Source organism: Nannobrachium achirus, assembly GCF_963921795.1.
Source record: "Nannobrachium achirus genome assembly, chromosome: 5".
NCBI lineage: Eukaryota > Metazoa > Chordata > Actinopteri > Myctophiformes > Myctophidae > Nannobrachium > Nannobrachium achirus.
The window spans coordinates 4,920,931-4,939,284 of NC_137814.1; the positions used below are offsets into that span (position 1 = coordinate 4,920,931).

At 41.6% G+C, this 18,354-nt stretch overlaps 1 protein-coding gene across 1 annotated transcript in view; it reads left to right on the forward strand.

Annotated features, from left to right (window-relative positions):
• LOC308285945 (uncharacterized protein) overlaps window positions 1–18,354 on the forward strand; it is a 44,083-nt gene that overhangs the window by 23,538 nt on the left and 2,191 nt on the right. The window contains exons 4-6 of the mRNA XM_080726882.1: window positions 4,062–4,175; window positions 9,674–9,745; window positions 17,877–18,002. Coding sequence (XP_080583008.1) covers window positions 4,062–4,175; window positions 9,674–9,745; window positions 17,877–18,002 — 312 coding nt within the window. The remainder of the gene's footprint in view (window positions 1–4,061; window positions 4,176–9,673; window positions 9,746–17,876; window positions 18,003–18,354) is intronic.

Below are 18,354 nucleotides of genomic sequence, written 5' to 3' on the forward strand. Positions count from 1 at the left end.
CACCAGGAGGCTGCTCTTTTCATAACACATTATTGCTATTAGTTCTACAGATTTTGTCCAAATGTCACGCAAATCGGTACTCAGCATCTCTATAGTTATTTCATATTCCATCCAGATTGCTGGCTAACATTGGTTTCCAACGTTTGCAGGATTTGATTGATTGATTGAAGACTTTATTAGAAGTTTGCATAGGAAAAAGTACAGTTTCATGACGGTACAGTTCACTGGTACAAGGTCTACTGAAAGGAGATGCTAGAAAAGACTAAGCTTATTTCCATAGGAAACCATTGAAGTATCTCATATAACATTGAATGACAGACGGATAGAACACACTACTATGCAGTAGATATAGTCAGGAAAAAAAGGGGAAAACTTAAGGGGTTAGGTGTCTTGCTCATGGACACTTCCTGGAGCTGGAATCGAACCTGGGACCTCCAGAGTCCAAGGCAGGCTCACTCCAGAGTCCAAGGCAGACTCACTAACCATTCAGCTACGGCTGCCCGCCCCAAGTTTTGCAACCTTCAATTGGGACTGAGTATCGACTCAAATGAAGGAGCATGTGATTTTATTGATGTAATGTAGTAATCCTATATAATGTTGTGGTGATTTCAGCTCAGCTGTCCAACGTAGTAGCAAGGCTAACTGCTAGTGTGGAGCAACTAGCGATATTGTACTTTATACTCCACTACAATTATTTGAAAACTATTCAGATACTACAGTAGTTACTTTGTAGATTTAGATTATTACTACAAAACCTACATTAACCACTTCAGCCCTGTATACATTTCGGCCATTATAAAATAGCCGATCATGTCTCACATTGTGGGCTTGTAGATCTGCTGATTTCGTTTTTTGCGACCATAGGTCGCAGTTGACTATAAAAACCGGCAAGCCTGTGAGTATGTCCTTCCTTCAGTAACGTTGTGACATCACCTTTTGTGACATCACCTGTGACAAAATGTTCAGAAGAACCGCCAATCCAACTGATATGCCCATAAAAGGGGACAAGGACTGAGAGACAGTTACTGACACGCACAGACGCATGTCTGGGGTCTCACAGCACATGGTGGGTTTACAGACTCCTAATGGATAGCTACATGTTGTAGAGATGCAATTTATGGCTCTTTGAAATGAGCCAGAGCCATGGCTCTGGCTCACTTAAAAGAGCCGTTCAAAAGACTGGCTCATTTGGCTCTTTTGGCTCATTGCATATTTATATATTTTCGTTGAAACATGAATCCACAAGGTGGCACGGTCTGGCACCACATTCCTCTGCTGACATGTGTGTGTAAATTAAGCTACCTTGACTAATGTTATTCATGCAACACTTTAAAAAAAACAAGCAGGCAACAATGGACTCGCTCCTCCCTAGCGGTGTATATAGCCAGGATTTATCATGGCTAGGCCTGGCACAATGTGAGCTTGTACATCGGCTATTTTAAAATGGCAAACATTTAAATATTTACAGGGACATAATACAGTCATTTGTCATGGAAGTGGACTTCCCAAGCAATATGGAGACATTTTAATTATAGAAATCGCTTAATAATTTTCTAAGCTATGATCAAATCAAACTGTAGTGTCTTAATTTGCTTCCTAGATAGCTGCACATTGCCGCTACGCACCGCGCATCGCGGACCGCGGACCAATGAAAATCTGTTCTGATCATGATGTCATGTGTTAGGTGTTAAGCAAACAGAACAGACCAATCGAACGCCGGTTTGACCATAACGTCATGGACACAGGGGCTCGCGCTTGGTTCACAAGCACGGACCAATGAAAATTTCAACTCATACGAGCTGAATATTACCTTTGATCTGAGATAGTAACCACACTTTCACAGATTGTGGTTATTGTCACAGGTCTCAGGTAACACACAAGCTTAAAAACATAAGCTAAACATAGAAACATAAGCTAAACATAGAAACATAAACCAAACATAGAAACATAAGCTCACATAAGCTTAGAACGCCACATAAGAACGCGTTTAACAAAAAGAAAAAATGCCTTTGATTGGTCTGTGTTATGTTGATGTCATGGACAGTACGGCCTTGATAGACTGTTCAAACTCATAAGAGCTGAATATTACCTTTGATCTGAGATAGTAACTACACCAAAAAAAATAGAAGCTTCGTCTTGGTCTATATTAAAAAATGTGCAGCATACAAAACCTTATATAAACCGACCAGACCTCTAGTCTGACATCATACACTACGTCATGTTGATATCAACACATCTTATCAACACTGAATTTGCACAGGCGTCCTTGCAGGAATTAGTTTGACCGCTCACTTCGTACCGGTGCATTTCTTCCTATGTTCTTAGCTGCTTCCCCTTCCGTTACTGTACTTGCACAGTGTACAGTTGTATGAAACAACATTTCTTTGTAGAACCACCGATCCTCATCTGCTTGTGACTGCAATCTGTTTCTGTTCGCGGATGACTCGGCTCTCCTAGTCTCAGGCAGAGACATATTGCAGGTTGAAAAGACTGTGAACTAAACATGATCTGCACCTGGCTAAATGACAACAGACTCTCAGTTCACCTAGGTAAAACTGATCCTCTTTGGATCTAGTCAGAAACTCAGCAAAGTTGAGAACTTCACAATTAAAGTAGGTCACACTGTGATGACAAGAAAAAACACATCTGCTACATGGGTTGCATCCTGGAGGCTAACCTATCCAGTGAAAAAATTACTACCAAGGTAATCAATAAGGTCAACCAACAAATTTGTTTCTTGCATAAGGTTGCCCCGTTGATCAATATTAAAGACCCTAGGAGGTGCTCTTATTGGGTCCCTCATTGATTACGGAATCCTCATTTGGTATCGTGCCCCAGCTGCCTTAAAGTTAAAGCTCCAAACAGCCAAGAACAAACTGATTAGGGTCGTGCTTGGTCTTCCTCCTGACAGACCCACCTTACCGATCATCACCACGAAAGCGTGGGGTGGCTCAAAGTAGCTGACAGAGTACAGCATCTTGCAATGGACCTGGTGTACAAGATACACTACACCTACTACTCCAAGATACCCATGTACCTGACAAACTACTTCTTAAAGGTTAAGGATGTCCACGATCACAACACCAGAGGCAGCTCCACTAATCATGTTCAACCTAGATTTAACACTAAAAAAGGCTCTAATTCGTTCTGCAGCTATACAACCAACATGTGGAACGCCCTACCGCAGGCCTTAAAGGAGAGCAAATCCTTAGCCTCCTTCAAAATTGGTATGAAAAGTCACCTTCAGGTGGCTGCTACTCGAGATTGTAAATAGAATACTTTTGTAATTGATGTTATCCTAGGTAAAGTACTATTGTAAAATGTCTTTACCTTGCCTACACTATGGGACCACTGGCTACACAGTTCAGTTATATACCCCTACACCAGTATGCTGATTAGAGCATAAGGACCAGACCATTTAGCATTTGAAGCTGTTTATTGTAGACAGATGAGAATGAAGTTGAAGATGATAATGATGATTTTGACTGCATAGAAAAGAAAAGAAAACAACAACAATCAGTAACTCAAATAAACAAACAAAGGCATACATAAACCAATGTAAAGAAACTTAACAAATACATCAAGGAAAACGATATCTAAAGAACTGAAAAGAAACACAAACTTACTATAATGCATCATATCAAACTCCCAGCCGGGTCCCATAGTGTGGCTTGAGGCAAATGCCTGAGCCTATATGGGCTCACTACAGGTGAGCAGCCTGGTACCAATCACTTGGGCCACACCCACTGCTAAGTGAAACATGATCAACCAAGTAAGAGGGTTTTTTACAACTATGTTCTATCCGTCTGTCTTTCAATGTAATATGAGATAAATAAAGTGGTTCCTGTGCAAATAAGCCATAAAGCTTACTAGGAAATCCTTTTAGTTGACCTTGTACCAGTGATTTGTGCTGTCATGAAACTGTACTTTTTTCTATTGCAAACTACTAATAAACTCTTCAATCTTCAATCAATCAATAGCAAGAGACATGACAAAAGACTGAAAGATAAATATTTTTACTACTGAAGCAGAACTCTAATTTTCTCTGTTATATTTTCCAGAAATGTCTGCCAAGCTCAGTGCCAGTGAGACCCAGGTGGAAATCCTCAAAGACAGACTGAGCAGCAGCGACAACCAGGTCCAACTCCTAGAAAACAGACTGAAAGACATTGAAGGTAAATCATTTCAGAATAGATACTGTATTTATTTATCAGACACTTACAGTAATCCAGGTAAACACATCAAATGCTGAGCCTCGGTATCACAGGTAAACCAGGAAGCTACTGTAGCTTCTGTCTAAGCAATATAATATCAAACAAATAATAATCTGTACTTTGAAACCATAGGATGCCTGTGTAACCAAATGGAAATAAGGCTTACTAAATACATACAACTCTACTGACAACGCCAGTTGGATTTTCACCAACGCCGTTTAAGGCTTTTACTTTAAAAAGGAGGTTCTTTTCAGAGCTTAAAAACTGGGTTGGAGTGCTCAGTGAAGACAGCAGTTAGCAAAAGTTGACATTTTATTCACAATTAACTTTCGAATACAAATTATGCCACATAATAAGGCTGTTGTTGTGTATTTTGAGGCAAATTAGACTGAAAATGAGAGTGTGAATCCATGTATATTTCTAAGTCTTTCTGGAGAAGAAGTGGTCAGAGAGACAGTCAAAAAGAGGTTCTTCCGTAGATTTATTTCAAAGATGGGTTCCCAGTGTGGAGCTCCCTCTCAGGCAGCCTGTCGGCCTGCCCAAGTTGCCCATAATGACAGCATTTTACAACACACATTTATACTCAGTACATGCATACATAAACAGGGTGGGTCAGTCTGGTCACCAGTTGCTCACTGGAGGTGTCGGTTCCTCTCAGACTGCCTAAATAGATAAAATCAACATAGTCCATTGTCTTAAGAAGGCCTTGCATAGTAAGTAGGTTTACCAAACAGAAGGCACTGTTTAACAAAGAGGTGTTAATCTCAGCATCTCTCTAGCAGAAGACCAATGAATATCACTTGGGTTCTCGTAGACATACTGTCTCCATAGTATAGAGAGTGACAATATAGGCCTACCAAGAAATATTGGATTATTAATATTGCCAGATTCACTTCATATCCCCCTCTTCGAAACATGAACAACATGTTTCGAAACCAACAAAATAACTGCATAATGATAGGTTACAGTTCTACATACATTGTGTCACAAGTGATTTACATCATTTCATCCATTTTACATTCAATCAATGTTCAGAATTTTCTCTCTCTTCTTAAACTCTCGGTCAAAATGTTAACATAAAATAAAACAAACTTCTCGATTCCAAAACCCAAAGATACTTCTAATAATATTCCCACATTTAATACCAAAATCCAAAGAGAAAATTAAAATCCTTCATCAACACTGAAATATCACACATTGGAATGAAACTTTGTTGTTAATACATAGGATACACACTTAAACAAATACAATTGTTGATAAAATAGCCTTCTTTCACTTCCTAATCCTAAAACAATAATTCACAAATCAGTCAACTTGAATTTGTTCTTGGCATGCTTATGTTATGTTTTTTTATCATAACAATACCAACTGGCTCATCTTGTTTGCCCTGAAATTATGAAAAAAAGCTTTCTTCAGCTTTCTATCCGCCCAAACCCCAATTTCGGATATATGAGATAAAATATCTGTTTGTTACTTTAAAAACTCTGTGTCCCAAGATAAAAGCCCGCATCCACGCTGTCGTCTTTATTCACGCACCAGGCTGCCCGTCAGTCAATTATTGGTTGGAATACCAGAGTCTAATCCATAAGAAACTAATAATCGTCACAATCATGGCAAATATACCTCAGTTGACACAGTCGTTCAAATTACATAATTTAGTTACATAATCAAACATTCCTCTTATGTCAACATTCCCCTAATTAGTCATCATGATAATTTGTTTAGCTAAAAATCAACAACACATAAAACTTCAACAAATGAAATGTTGAATAAACACACATTTAAACTGATTAACCTTTGAATTCTTCTTCATTATGATGCTTCTGGTATCCTCTGGCAAAAGTCAACGTTTCTCACCTAGCAGTGGTGAGTAGGCCCACTGTCCTCTGTAAACTGCAAGCAGGTCCATGGGTGAACCCCTCTTGATACTGTAGCTGTCCGATTGTCCTCGAAAAGTTTTTACTGTAGTCTGATCTCTTCTCCCCTCATGCGGTGGACCAGAAATGGTTCGCCGCATCGATTTCCCCCTTTTTCGTCACAGCGGTGTTGCCGTGAGGTATAAACGTAGTCATCACAGGAGTTGAATGCTGCGAGGTCGAATCCTTGTAGATGTGTTGAAAAGCAGCTGTTGCTGATCTTCATGTCTCCGATGTGCGGGCCTGCTTCAGAAGCCGCTCCGTCGCCGCACCGGCCTTCTCCGTCGCCGTCTCTGCCGCCCTGGTAGTCCGCGGCGTCCCGTTGACCAGTAGGAAGACAGGTCTCTGGTTCTCGGTCTGCTCCAGTCGTCATCTCAGTTGTCGTGGTGGCCCCTCTTGGTAGCGACCCAAAAAGAAGTCATCTCAAGGCAAAAAAGTGGAAAAAAAAGAAAGAAAAATACACAGACTTCGCACTCATGGAACCAAGGTTTTCCCACCTGGAGTTCTTCTGCCTGGAGTGGACATCATCCACACCAACACAACCGGAGTTTCGGGCACCAATATGTTGTGTATTTTGAGGCAAATTAGACTGAAAATGAGAGTGTGAATCCATGTATATTTCTAAGTCTTTCTGGAGAAGAAGTGGTCAGAGAGACAGTCAAAAAGAGGTTCTTCCGTAGATTTATTTCAAAGATGGGTTCCCAGTGTGGAGCTCCCTCTCAGGCAGCCTGTCGGCCTGCCCAAGTTGCCCATAATGACAGCATTTTACAACACACATTTATACTCAGTACATGCATACATAAACAGGGTGGGTCAGTCTGGTCACCAGTTGCTCACTGGAGGTGTCGGTTCCTCTCAGACTGCCTAAATAGATAAAATCAACATAGTCCATTGTCTTAAGAAGGCCTTGCATAGTAAGTAGGTTTACCAAACAGAAGGCACTGTTTAACAAAGAGGTGTTAATCTCAGCATCTCTCTAGCAGAAGACCAATGAATATCACTTGGGTTCTCGTAGACATACTGTCTCCATAGTATAGAGAGTGACAATATAGGCCTACCAAGAAATATTGGATTATTAATATTGCCAGATTCACTTCACTGTCCTCAACGCTATAGAACACATTTCTTCATGCATCATGAGTAGGTGAGGCACACCACATCAAAAAGGAACAACTCAAGTAGGTTAGTTTCACTGCAACAAAGAACACACAATTAGTTGGACTACTCTTAATGTCTATAGACATGGTCACACAGTGAAGGAGCTCAAGCCCAATATTATATGTACAGTGGGTTGAAACATTACAAAATAAAACCAAAGCGTAACGTTACGTGCACGTAATAAAACAACATAATTCTTACCAGGTGAGCAGAGTGAAGTGCACCATAAAGCAGAAACCTGCCTCACACAGGAGTGTTAACTCCTGTGTGTAGTGCACATAAATGTGCAACATTATTTACTGACTCTAAAATCTCATAGCCTTAAAGGAAAATTCCAGAATAAAACATAATACCACTTAATCAGCCTTTTATCACGTCTGTACATACCTGGTATGATGGATTTTTATCATAGTCCTTCCAGTTTTTACTTCTCCTGGACTCCTCAGATCTCTCTCCCACAGCCAAAACGGCGGTCAATTGAGGTCCTCCAAAAGCGCTAATTTTCACTGCTCCAAAGTCACTTTTTCCATCATAAATCTTTTATTTATAGTTAAGGTAATTCTATTACCTTATTTATTTTTATTTTCCTCAATACATTTCTTCGATTTTATTTATTATTTATTAATGGAATTACTTACAAAATAACTTTGACATGTATTATTATTTGTAAACAATGTAGGCTACAATATAAACACAAAATAATCGTATTTTCCTCAAGACATTCTGCAATGCCTCACCAAATAAACTTTAGGTAAAAATTACCTCATGACCACAGAAATGTGTCTTTTTATTTTTCTTCTCAGTCATATTACTAGATTCTAGCGATCAACAGACTAACTAGATTATATTCTTCTGCTTAATATTTTTTATATATATACCACGATGCCTTGTTGTGTACATACTGGCTGTAATAACTCCAGGAGAAAGCTTTCATTTGCGCTAAAGAAAAAGCTAAACGGGACGCGGTAATCACGCGAGACGCGAGACTTCATTCTTCTTCTCTTGAGGAGTTGAGGTAAATATTGATCCGTTTCAGGAAATGCATGCTGTTTGGGCATTAACTGCGGACTATATCGTCTCTAGGAACTATAAATAAAAGATTTATGATGGAAAAAGTGACTTTGGAGCGGTGAAAATTAGCGCTTTTGGAGGACCTCAATTGTCGTCCAGGGTGTTTTAGGGAAGGGAGAAGAGTCTGGGACGTGTGGAGCGTCGTCCAGGGTGTTTTAGGGAAGGGAGAAGAGTCTGGGACGTGTGGAGCGTCGTCCAGGGTGTTTTAGGGAAGGGAGAAGAGTCTGGGACGTGTGGAGCGTCGTCTAGGGTGTTTTAGGGAAGGGAGAAGAGTCTGGGACGTGTGGAGCGTCGTCCAGGGTGTTTTAGAGAAGGGAGAAGAGTCTGGGACGTGTGGAGCGTCGTCCAGGGTGTTTTAGGGAAGGGAGAAGAGTCTGGGACGTGTGGAGCGTCGTCCAGGGTGTTTTAGAGAAGGGAGAAGAGTCTGGGACGTGTGGAGCATCGTCCAGGGTGTTTTAGGGAAGGGAGAAGAGTCTGGGACGTGTGGAGCATCGTCCAGGGTGTTTTAGGGAAGGGAGAAGAGTCTAGGACGTGCGCCACCAGCAGGTCGACTTTTGCAACACACATTTTTGGAACAAAATGCCTCAAATCATGAATGCAATATTATAGCGCAACCAGTGTTGGGGAAGTTAAAGTTACATGTAACTGAGTTATGTAACAAAATTACATTTTGATGTACCTTGCTGGTAACTGAGTTACATTCATAATTCTGTAACTCGTCAAGTAACTCAGATACTTTTTGGGTCATTTTTGGCTCATGTTACAAGTTACAAGAAGTTACAAGCAAAGTTATAATTTTACATTTAAGCTTTGTTAAGATTGACGATCAAATGTCCTCAACAGATCATACTTTTCTTATTTTTTCAACTTTATTTTAGGAACACAGATGTTTACTAAAGAAAATTTCAACCTTTTTGAAATAAAACATAAAACTCAGTTGAGAGGCATATTTCTGCTGGCATGTTTTTGTAGGATATTATATTTTGTTTCATGAACACCAAATGTACATTCTCAATTTAACGCTGAAAAAAAAAGTAACTCAAGTTACTCAAGTTACTTTTTCTATGTAACTTGAAACTTTATAAGTTACATTTCTCCAGGGGTATAACTTTAACTTGATCAAGTTACTGCCATGGTGAGTTGCCATAGTACCTAAGCCATAGTACAAGTTACGCTTTCAAAGTAACTTCCCCAACACTGAGCGCAACCAGGACCTACAAAATCCCGACCTACTTTAGCAGGGCACAATAACATACCTGACCATGCAGACCTGTACCATTTACCTGTGCTCGTTTTCTCTGTTATATTTTTCAGAAATGGCTGCCAACCTCACTGCCAGCGAGACCCAGGTCCAACTCCTGGAAAACAGACTGAAAGACATTGAAGGTAATTATAACACAATGATATTCAGTGGATGCAGACAGGAGAGGACAGTGATGGAAAAATGACTTAATTTAGTTTTAATTAATTTTAATAATTTGAAATGAATGCCAATAAATTGAGGATATATACTGTGTTGATATTGTAATGTACTGTATGCATTTATCAGACACTTACAGTAAGCAAGGTAAACACATCAAATACAGAGAGACAACTGGTTAAGTGCCAATCCAGGCCGTGGTGTGCTGATCCCGAAAAAAAGTTAGGGATTTTCGATTCAATCGTGCCCTTCTGCATGTGTAGTGATACGCGGAAGCGGGGATTGAACCCGAGACTCCCACTCGCCAGTCCAACGCACAACCAGTCGTGCTAATAGGGCTGAGCCCGATTAGCAGGGCTGTTGTCGCTGGTTCATGGCTGGGTGCTACATTCACCCCCCTGGTCTTTTGGAGCGCGCCCTCGCGCTTCACACTTCACGCCGCGGACCGCCTCACACAACGTGGCACTGTTCCCTCACGCGAGGACATCACGCTCCTCACCCTGCCGACAACGCCAGATGTAGTGATACGGGGAAGCAGGGATTGAACCCGGGACTCCCACTCGCCAGTCCAACGCACAACCAGTCGTGCTAATAGGGCTGGGCCCGATTAGCAGGGCTGTTGTCGCTGGTTCATGGCTGGGTGCTACATATGTAAAAGAAAACAATTTGGTGAACATCCAGGGATTAGTGAATTTCCACAACATGGAGTGCAGTGAATGGGAAAACAGTGGCACACTACGTTTGGATAATTACAAAAAATAATTAGGAACTAAAAGTGTATCAAACAATGTTTGATCTGTGATCTGTGCTTTGAAACTATAGAAACTATTGGGTTTAACAAACTGTTAATAACCTCACCTCATGTACAATTTACAATGTAACATTTATCAGAGGATTTTTATCCAGAGCGACTTAAGCCGGCCCTACACTAACCGATAATCGGGCCATTTAATTACCCTCCCGACAATCGGACTGAAACGGGCCCGACTATCAGGCATGAATGTCGTCTAGCGTGAGGTCTCACAGATCCACTCGGAGCCCAGCCGAGTGGCTCGGAGGACGATCGGGGCCAGCCCGACTCTTTTCAAACATGTTTGATATTTTTCTGGGATCCCGTCTGGAACAGCAGCGGGTGACCGAGAGAAAGACAGCTGCAGCTGATCGACAGATCTCTCTCTCTTTTTCTCTCTCCATCTATCCCTCCCTCCCTCACTCTCTCTCACTCACACACACACATACATGCACACGCGCGCGCACGCAGACACTTTTCATACCGTCCACATCCATCCGCCCAGGTTGTATCATGATTGCTTGCGATGGGAATTAAAACTCAATGGTAGCGAGTTTGTTTTATATCAGCAGAAATAGTCACTACCAGTCACAGACTGGAGTGGGAACAGCACACGAGTGACACGACACATCTGGCTTTGCTCTTGCAAGTACACGCCCACTGCCTGATCTACAAACCCTACAACGTGGCGCGGAGGGACACAGTTTGATCTTGGAAATCTAATGTTCTGTGCGCCACACAGTCATACGACTAATCATAAATCAGGCACCATGAGAAGCAGACAGCACGCAGCACTCGAAGTTTAGCAGTGATAGAGAGAGGGTAAAAGTCAGAGAGTTGAACAGAGGCATGGATGGACATGAAACGTGTGAAAGTAAACTCATATTATCATCAAAATGGGACACAAATTCCTTATTGAAGCGTTTTTTTTTCTCCATTGCACGAAGCGATGGTGTGTTGTGTGGATAACGTTAATGTGTTTTTGTGTGCATGTGCGGTGTGCGTGCATGCATGTGTGTGTTGCTGTTGCAAGGCGAAGAACAGCCCCCGTGACATTTTGTATTCATTATATTATGTATTATTGCTTTGTTCAGGCCCGACTCAATCTGAATAGAATCCTGTAGCGTGCGGAGCGCCCGACTGTTCAAAACGGCTAGTGTGAGCCCGTTTAGATTATCTGGTCAGAGAATCTGAAAAAATGATCCTGTAGTGTTTAATGCTACCCGATTCAATCGTGCCCGACTATCTGCTAATGTATGGCCAGCCTTACAGTAAGCAGGGTAAACACAAGGTAATACATCACATGCATAGAGACAGTGTGGTGCCTCAGTAAAGGATCTCAGGTAAACAACATCTGTCTAAAGTAAACAATACAATATCAGAATATATACTGTTTATAGCCTATAATCTGTACATTGAACATGTGGAAAATTTCCCAGGAAGAGTCTAGGACCTGTGGAGTGTTGTCAGGGTGTTTTAGGGAAGGGAGAAGAGTCTGGGACGCGTGGAGCGTTGTCCAGGGTGTTTTAGGGAAGGGAGAAGAGTCTGGGACGCGTGGAGCTTTGTCCAGGGTGTTTTAGGGAAGGGAGAAGAGTCTGGGACGCGTGGAGCGTCGTCCAGGGTGTTTTAGGGAAGGGAGAAGCTTAGAGTCTAGGATGTGTGGAGCGTTGTCCAGGGTGTTTTAGGGAAGGGAGAAGAGTCTGGGACGTGAGGAGCGTTGTCCAGGGTGTTTTGGGAAGGGAGAAGAGTCTAGGATGTCTGGAGCGTTGTCCAGGGTGTTTTAGGGAAGGGAGAAGAGTCTAGGACACGTGGAGCGTTGTCCAGGGTGTTTTAGGGAAGGGAGAAGAATCTTGTTGTCCAGGGTGTTTTAGGGAAGGGAGAAGAATCTTGTTGTCCAGGGTGTTTTAGGGAAGGGAGAAGAGTCTTGTTGTCCAGGGTGTTTTAGGGAAGAGAGAAGAGTCTTGTTGTCCAGGGTGTTTTAGGGAAGGGAGAAGAGTCTTGTTGTCCAGGGTGTTTTAGGGAAGAGAGAAGAGTCTTGTTGTCCAGGGTGTTTTAGGGAAGGGAGAAGAATCTTGTTGTCCAGGGTGTTTTAGGGAAGAGAGAAGAGTATTGTTGTCCAGGGTGTTTTAGGGAAGGGAGAAGAGTCTGGGACGTACGTGTGGAGCGTCGTCCAGGGTGTTTTAGGGAAGGGAGAAGAGTCTGGGACGTGTGGAGCGTCGTCCAGGGTGTTTTAGGGAAGGGAGAAGAGTCTTGTTGTCCAGGGTGTTTTAGGGAAGGGAGAAGAGTCTTGTTGTCCAGGGTGTTTTAGGGAAGGGAGAAGAGTCTTGTTGTCCAGGGTGTTTTATGGAGGGGAGAAGAGTCTAGGCTTTTGTTGCACTGTATTGTCCAGTTGTTTGAGCATTGAATGTTTAATGGATTACAATGGAAACAAGCTTTCGGCTTTTTGTGTATCATTCATTTGGTGTGTTTAGTCAGGGGATAATATTACAATGGGAATACATTCTTTACCAATACATTTCTTCACCAATGAGTTTGTAAAGGTGTCTAGTACAGGGGTTACCAAACTTTTTTGGCTTAGGGCACCCCTATACATTTTTTTCCTCCGAGGCACCCCTACATTATATTCATAATTTTCACTCCTAGCTTTGTGTTTAATTGAGTAAATCAGAATTGCGTTGTACAGTCAAATTAATTCACCTCCATATAAGGGGAAACAATAGCATTAGATAATAGCCATTTTGGTTAGAACTGAATTTTTGACAGCTGCTTAAAGTTTAAGATATGCTTTAAAGGAGTAGTAGTGATTTGTCGGTCATGAATGACCCGTTCAAATGAACGGATCTTTATGGTGAACGAGATCGAACGGGTCACCATCCGGAAAAGACCCGTTCAACCGTTCACGGCGTTCAGTTGGAAATGCGACGAGAGAGAGAGACGGTTCATTCAACTTATCTCACAAGAGAAGACCGACCCGACCGACCGTTCCGTCCCTCCTTTCCACCGTTCCTCTTTCCTTATTGAACACTCTAGTGGGCTGGAGGCGGGCTCTCCCTCAGAGAAGCAGGACTGTGTGTGCGTGGGGGTGTGGAACAGAAATCAGGGACAACAGTTACGGAGCAGCAGAGTGCCTCCAACCGCGAGAAGAGTTGTGACTGATGATTGATTGACCGAGACTGACTGACTGCCTGCGAGTGAAAAGGGTGTTATCGTTCATTCTTTGAACTGGATGTTCTAATTACTAGCCTACCCTACGAGACTGCAGACTGACTGACTGACTGACTGACTGACTACTGTATTAAGTTTGCAAAAAAAGCGGTACAGTTCTATACAAAAGAATGCTAGAAGATAAGCCATAGAAAACACTATGGCATTAATAGCCTATAGTAACACATCTCATCTCATACAATGGACCATCGAGCCAGTGTCATGTTAATTCATGAAGTGTGAACGTAATGCTAATGGTAAGGGATAATCGTTCATTCTCTGAACGGGTGAAATGTTAATTTGCACTTTTGAGTGATGTTGGCCGTTTTATAATGATAGAGCGTGCGGCGACGGTGTGAATGTTTTTGATTGATATGCCATATCTGTGCGTGCGTCACGTTCACAATAGGCAGCAGGCAGGCCAGGCATGCAGCAGAGTCTGTCATCTGACCGAAACAGTCAGGCAGAGAGGAAAGAGGTGTGTTTTTGACTGCTTGTGCTTGACTGACTGACTGAACGCGACTGATTATCGGTCACGGCTCTGAACGAGAATGATGTGACGACCGGCTCGGGGTAAATTTATTGTTATCACATTTTTGTCTTAGGAATGCGACAAAAAACTAAAAATATTATTGAACTCTAGTCTCCATGGCATGAGTAATCAATAGAAAAAAAGTCATTTTGGGGGTGAACTACTCCTAGCATGTGAGGGGTCAAACTATGTTTTTTTCATGATTCTGAATCCATTGCATTTCATTTGTTTTGCAAGAAAAACACTCCTTGCGCTAAAAACGGGCCCAGAATTCTTTTTTTTTTTTTTTTTTAGATGTCGTGATCCGATAAAGCGATCGGGGATCGGGTCCGATTTCGTTGTTTTCAAAAGATCAGAGATCGGGGGAAAAATCTGGGATTTCTATTTATTTTTTAACAATTTAATTTACATTACAAAACAAACATAACCCGTTCGTCAATTGCGCAGAACCATAGAGTTATGGAGCAAACGTTTTTTTTTTTTTTTTTAAATAAGGGTACCCCTGGAGAAAAATAGTTGAGTGTCATATTTCTAATTTTAGTCCAAGGGAGGGTCAGCAATTTTTATTTTCGAGTCCAAGGGGAGGGTCATACCAGTTTTTATTAATAACATAGTCTGTTTTTATCTGCAGACTAGAAGCAGTGCTCTTCTGAGCACAGGTCTCCACCAGGTCAGGAAGGTTATTGTGGCTTCCTGGTGGCGTTATAGGCCATTGTGAAAATTGGGCGAGGTCTTCTTCAGCCTTTCATGGCATGATTTTGTTCCAAAAAACTGTTTGGCAAAAGTCGACCTGATGGTGGTGTAGCACCTGTGAGGATTATGCTTGACTGTTTGTTAATACTCACTTATATACATATACACATATTGAAATGGCATCATACCTACCTGTTTATTCCTACCTGAAAAGTTAATGGTGATTGTTCTATCTGTAAAAGAAAGACATTAATATTATTTGTGTTCACACAGTATTTAATGTACTTATTGAGAGTAAGCTATTTACATTTATTGTAGCAACCACACGCCAGTAGATGGCAGTAGGTGACAGCAGTAGTTGTGAGAGGTAATGCATTGTAGGGGCAGACCAGTTCTCTGGAGGGAATTGTAGGAGAGGACATGTTTTTTTTTTTTTTTACCTGTCTCCTGCTGTGAGTGAAAATAAAATGTTTTGAACTGTTTTATACACCAAGATCGTGTTTGGAGTGTAATAGTGGCACTATAACAGGCCAATGTCAAAAGGGTGGCATTTGTTCCTTGACCTAGTGGGAATGTATGTGCAAAGTTTCACGGAAAGCTGCATTCATGATTTGAGGCATTTTGTTCAAAACTGACGAATCCTGGCATCTTTGGAAGGCAATGTTAGCCAATCAGGATGGAATATGAAATATCAGACAGATCTGTCTTGATCACATGACAATAGAGATACTGTGTACAGATTTGTGTGATTTTTGGATAAAATCTGAAGGAGTAATATCCAAAAATGTGTTTTACATAAGTCGGCCTCCTGGTGGTGCTATAAAAGGCAGTTGTGAAAAATGCAGGGCAAAGGTTTTTCCTTGGCCTCTAGTTCGCATACCTCTAGTTCGCTGTTTTGGCTTCTATAGGGACCAAACTATCAGAAAATGATGGGGGTTCAATTTTCAGACCCCTCCCTCATTTCCTGGAGGTGGGTCACTTCAGTTTTGGCCCTATTCAGCTATCTTGCTGGAGTTTTCTGCAAAAAAAAAAAATGATTTGTTTGCTCTTTTGGCTTATAGGGACCAAACTATCAGAAAATGATGGGGGTCAAATTTTCAGACCCCTCCCAATCTCTCATAGGATTGTTTTGCTAAAATATATTTTTTCTTTTGTTGTTTTGGCTTCTATAGGGACCAAACTATCACAAAATGACAGGGTTCCAATTTTCAGACCCCATATCCTGGGGGGAGTACTTTACAGTACTTTATACACAACTTCACAGTATATTCTGAGGAACAGTTCAAGTGAGGAGGATGGGGTAGCATTTATACTTCTGACCTGTTATTATTCTAGTCAAATACAGGATCTATTCATGATCACTGTTATCTATGTCCTCCCTTAAGGCTCATTCCCACTGGACCAGATAAACAGATACAAAAATATATTTCTCCATTCAAGTGGATGGTAAGATACAGATAAAAGAAAATATCTGTCACAGATATTTTTTTTATACTTTTGGCAAAGTCTCCAGTCCAGTGCCATAGCACTTGCAGAGACGACTGTCCCTTGCAACCTGCTTTGCACACACAATGTGATGAGCTCAAGTATTGCCTCCTGAGGAAATGGGGGGAGGGGTATGAAAATTTGAACCCTGTAATTTTCTGATAGTTTGGTCCCCATAGAAGCCTAAACAGCAAAACAATTTTTAGCAAAAAATAAAATCATATGGGAAATTGGAATGCATAGCTGAATAGGGCCAAAACTGTGACCCGCCCCCAGGAAATGAGGGCGGGGTCTGAAAATTTCAACCCCGTATTTTCTGATAGTTTGTTCCCTATGGAAGCCAAAACAGCAAACAAAACTATTTTTGCAAAAAGAAAACCTATTGGAAATTGGGAATGCATAGCTGAATAGGGCCAAAACTGAAGTGACCCGCCCCAGGAAATGAGGGAGGGGTCTGAAAATGTGACCCCCATAATTTTCTGATAGTTTGGTCCCTATAGAAGCCAAAACAGCAAACAAAACAATATTAGCAAAAAATACTATGGGAAATTGGGAATACATAGCCGAATAGGGCCAAAACTGAAGTGACCCGCCCCCAGGAAATGAGGGAGGGGTCGGAAAATTTGACCCCCGTCATTTTCTGATAGTTTGGACCCTATAGAACCAAAATCTGCAGAAAAATCAATTTTGGCACAAAAATCTACGGGAGCTGTATTTTGGACATAGCATACCACACTAAGTGTGTGTGCATAGTTTGGCTGAGACCGGGCCAACAGACGCACGTACGCACACGGACGGACAGGAGCGAAAACTCCCCATGCCTTCGGCCTGGTGGAGACAATAAAATAAAATAACAATTATTAAAGAATATACTTATTGTCACATTTTACACAACATGTTGTGACACCCCTAGGGAGCGTTCATCTTTTTTCTTTTATCTCTTGGGGAGGGTCATTGAATTCTTTTTACAGTCATGGGGAGGGTCAGCATTTTATATCAGGCACATACATTTTCTCCAGGGGTTCCCCTCTTTAAAAAAAAACGACCTGTCCCTTAGGTCCGACTCTGAACTGCATGTATAATACATTTCCATGTCTCTGTCAGCTCAGCTGTGAGCTTTGTGCAGGCCAGGGCAGGCACAATCCTCTCTCTCTCTCTCTCTCTCTCTCTCTCTCTCTCTCTCTCTCTCTCTCTCTCTCTCTCTGTCTCTCTCTCTGTTTGTGTGTGTGTGTGTGTGTGTGTGTGTGTGTGTGTGTGTGTGTGTGTGTGTGTGTGTGTGTGTGTGTGTGTGTGTGTGTGTGTGTGTGTGTGTGTGTGTTAATACAGTTGATTTGTTTAATAGTATAATATAAGTTTTATAACAAATGTTGTGTTAATGCTCCTGTGTTGACAGACAAACCAAAGGTGGCCTTCTCTGCTGGTCTGGGTGTAGGAGTATTTGGACCATATGATTCTACAACCACTCTGGTCTACTCCAGAGTTCACACTAACATCGGCAACGCATACAATCCATCTACAGGTAAGAGGGATTACCAGGTTAATTCACTTACACAATCAATTAACACTCATCAACTAATTATTACACGATTTACATACTGTATCTATCAGACACATTGAAATGTGGACTACTGTCCAGCTGTGTGTCCAGTGAAACTCATCTGCTACTAATAGAGCAGAATAGGACAGTAATGCAAGTTCCAACACACTGAGAATACATCATACAGTAACATGTCTATCTATGCTAAGAATGACATTGTGGTTGAAACCATCATCTTCTTGTCCACAATTATGGTAGGACAATTATTCACATACCTGTACTAATAGAGTGTGTGTGTGTGTGTGTGTGTGTGTGTGTGTGTGTGTGTGTGTGT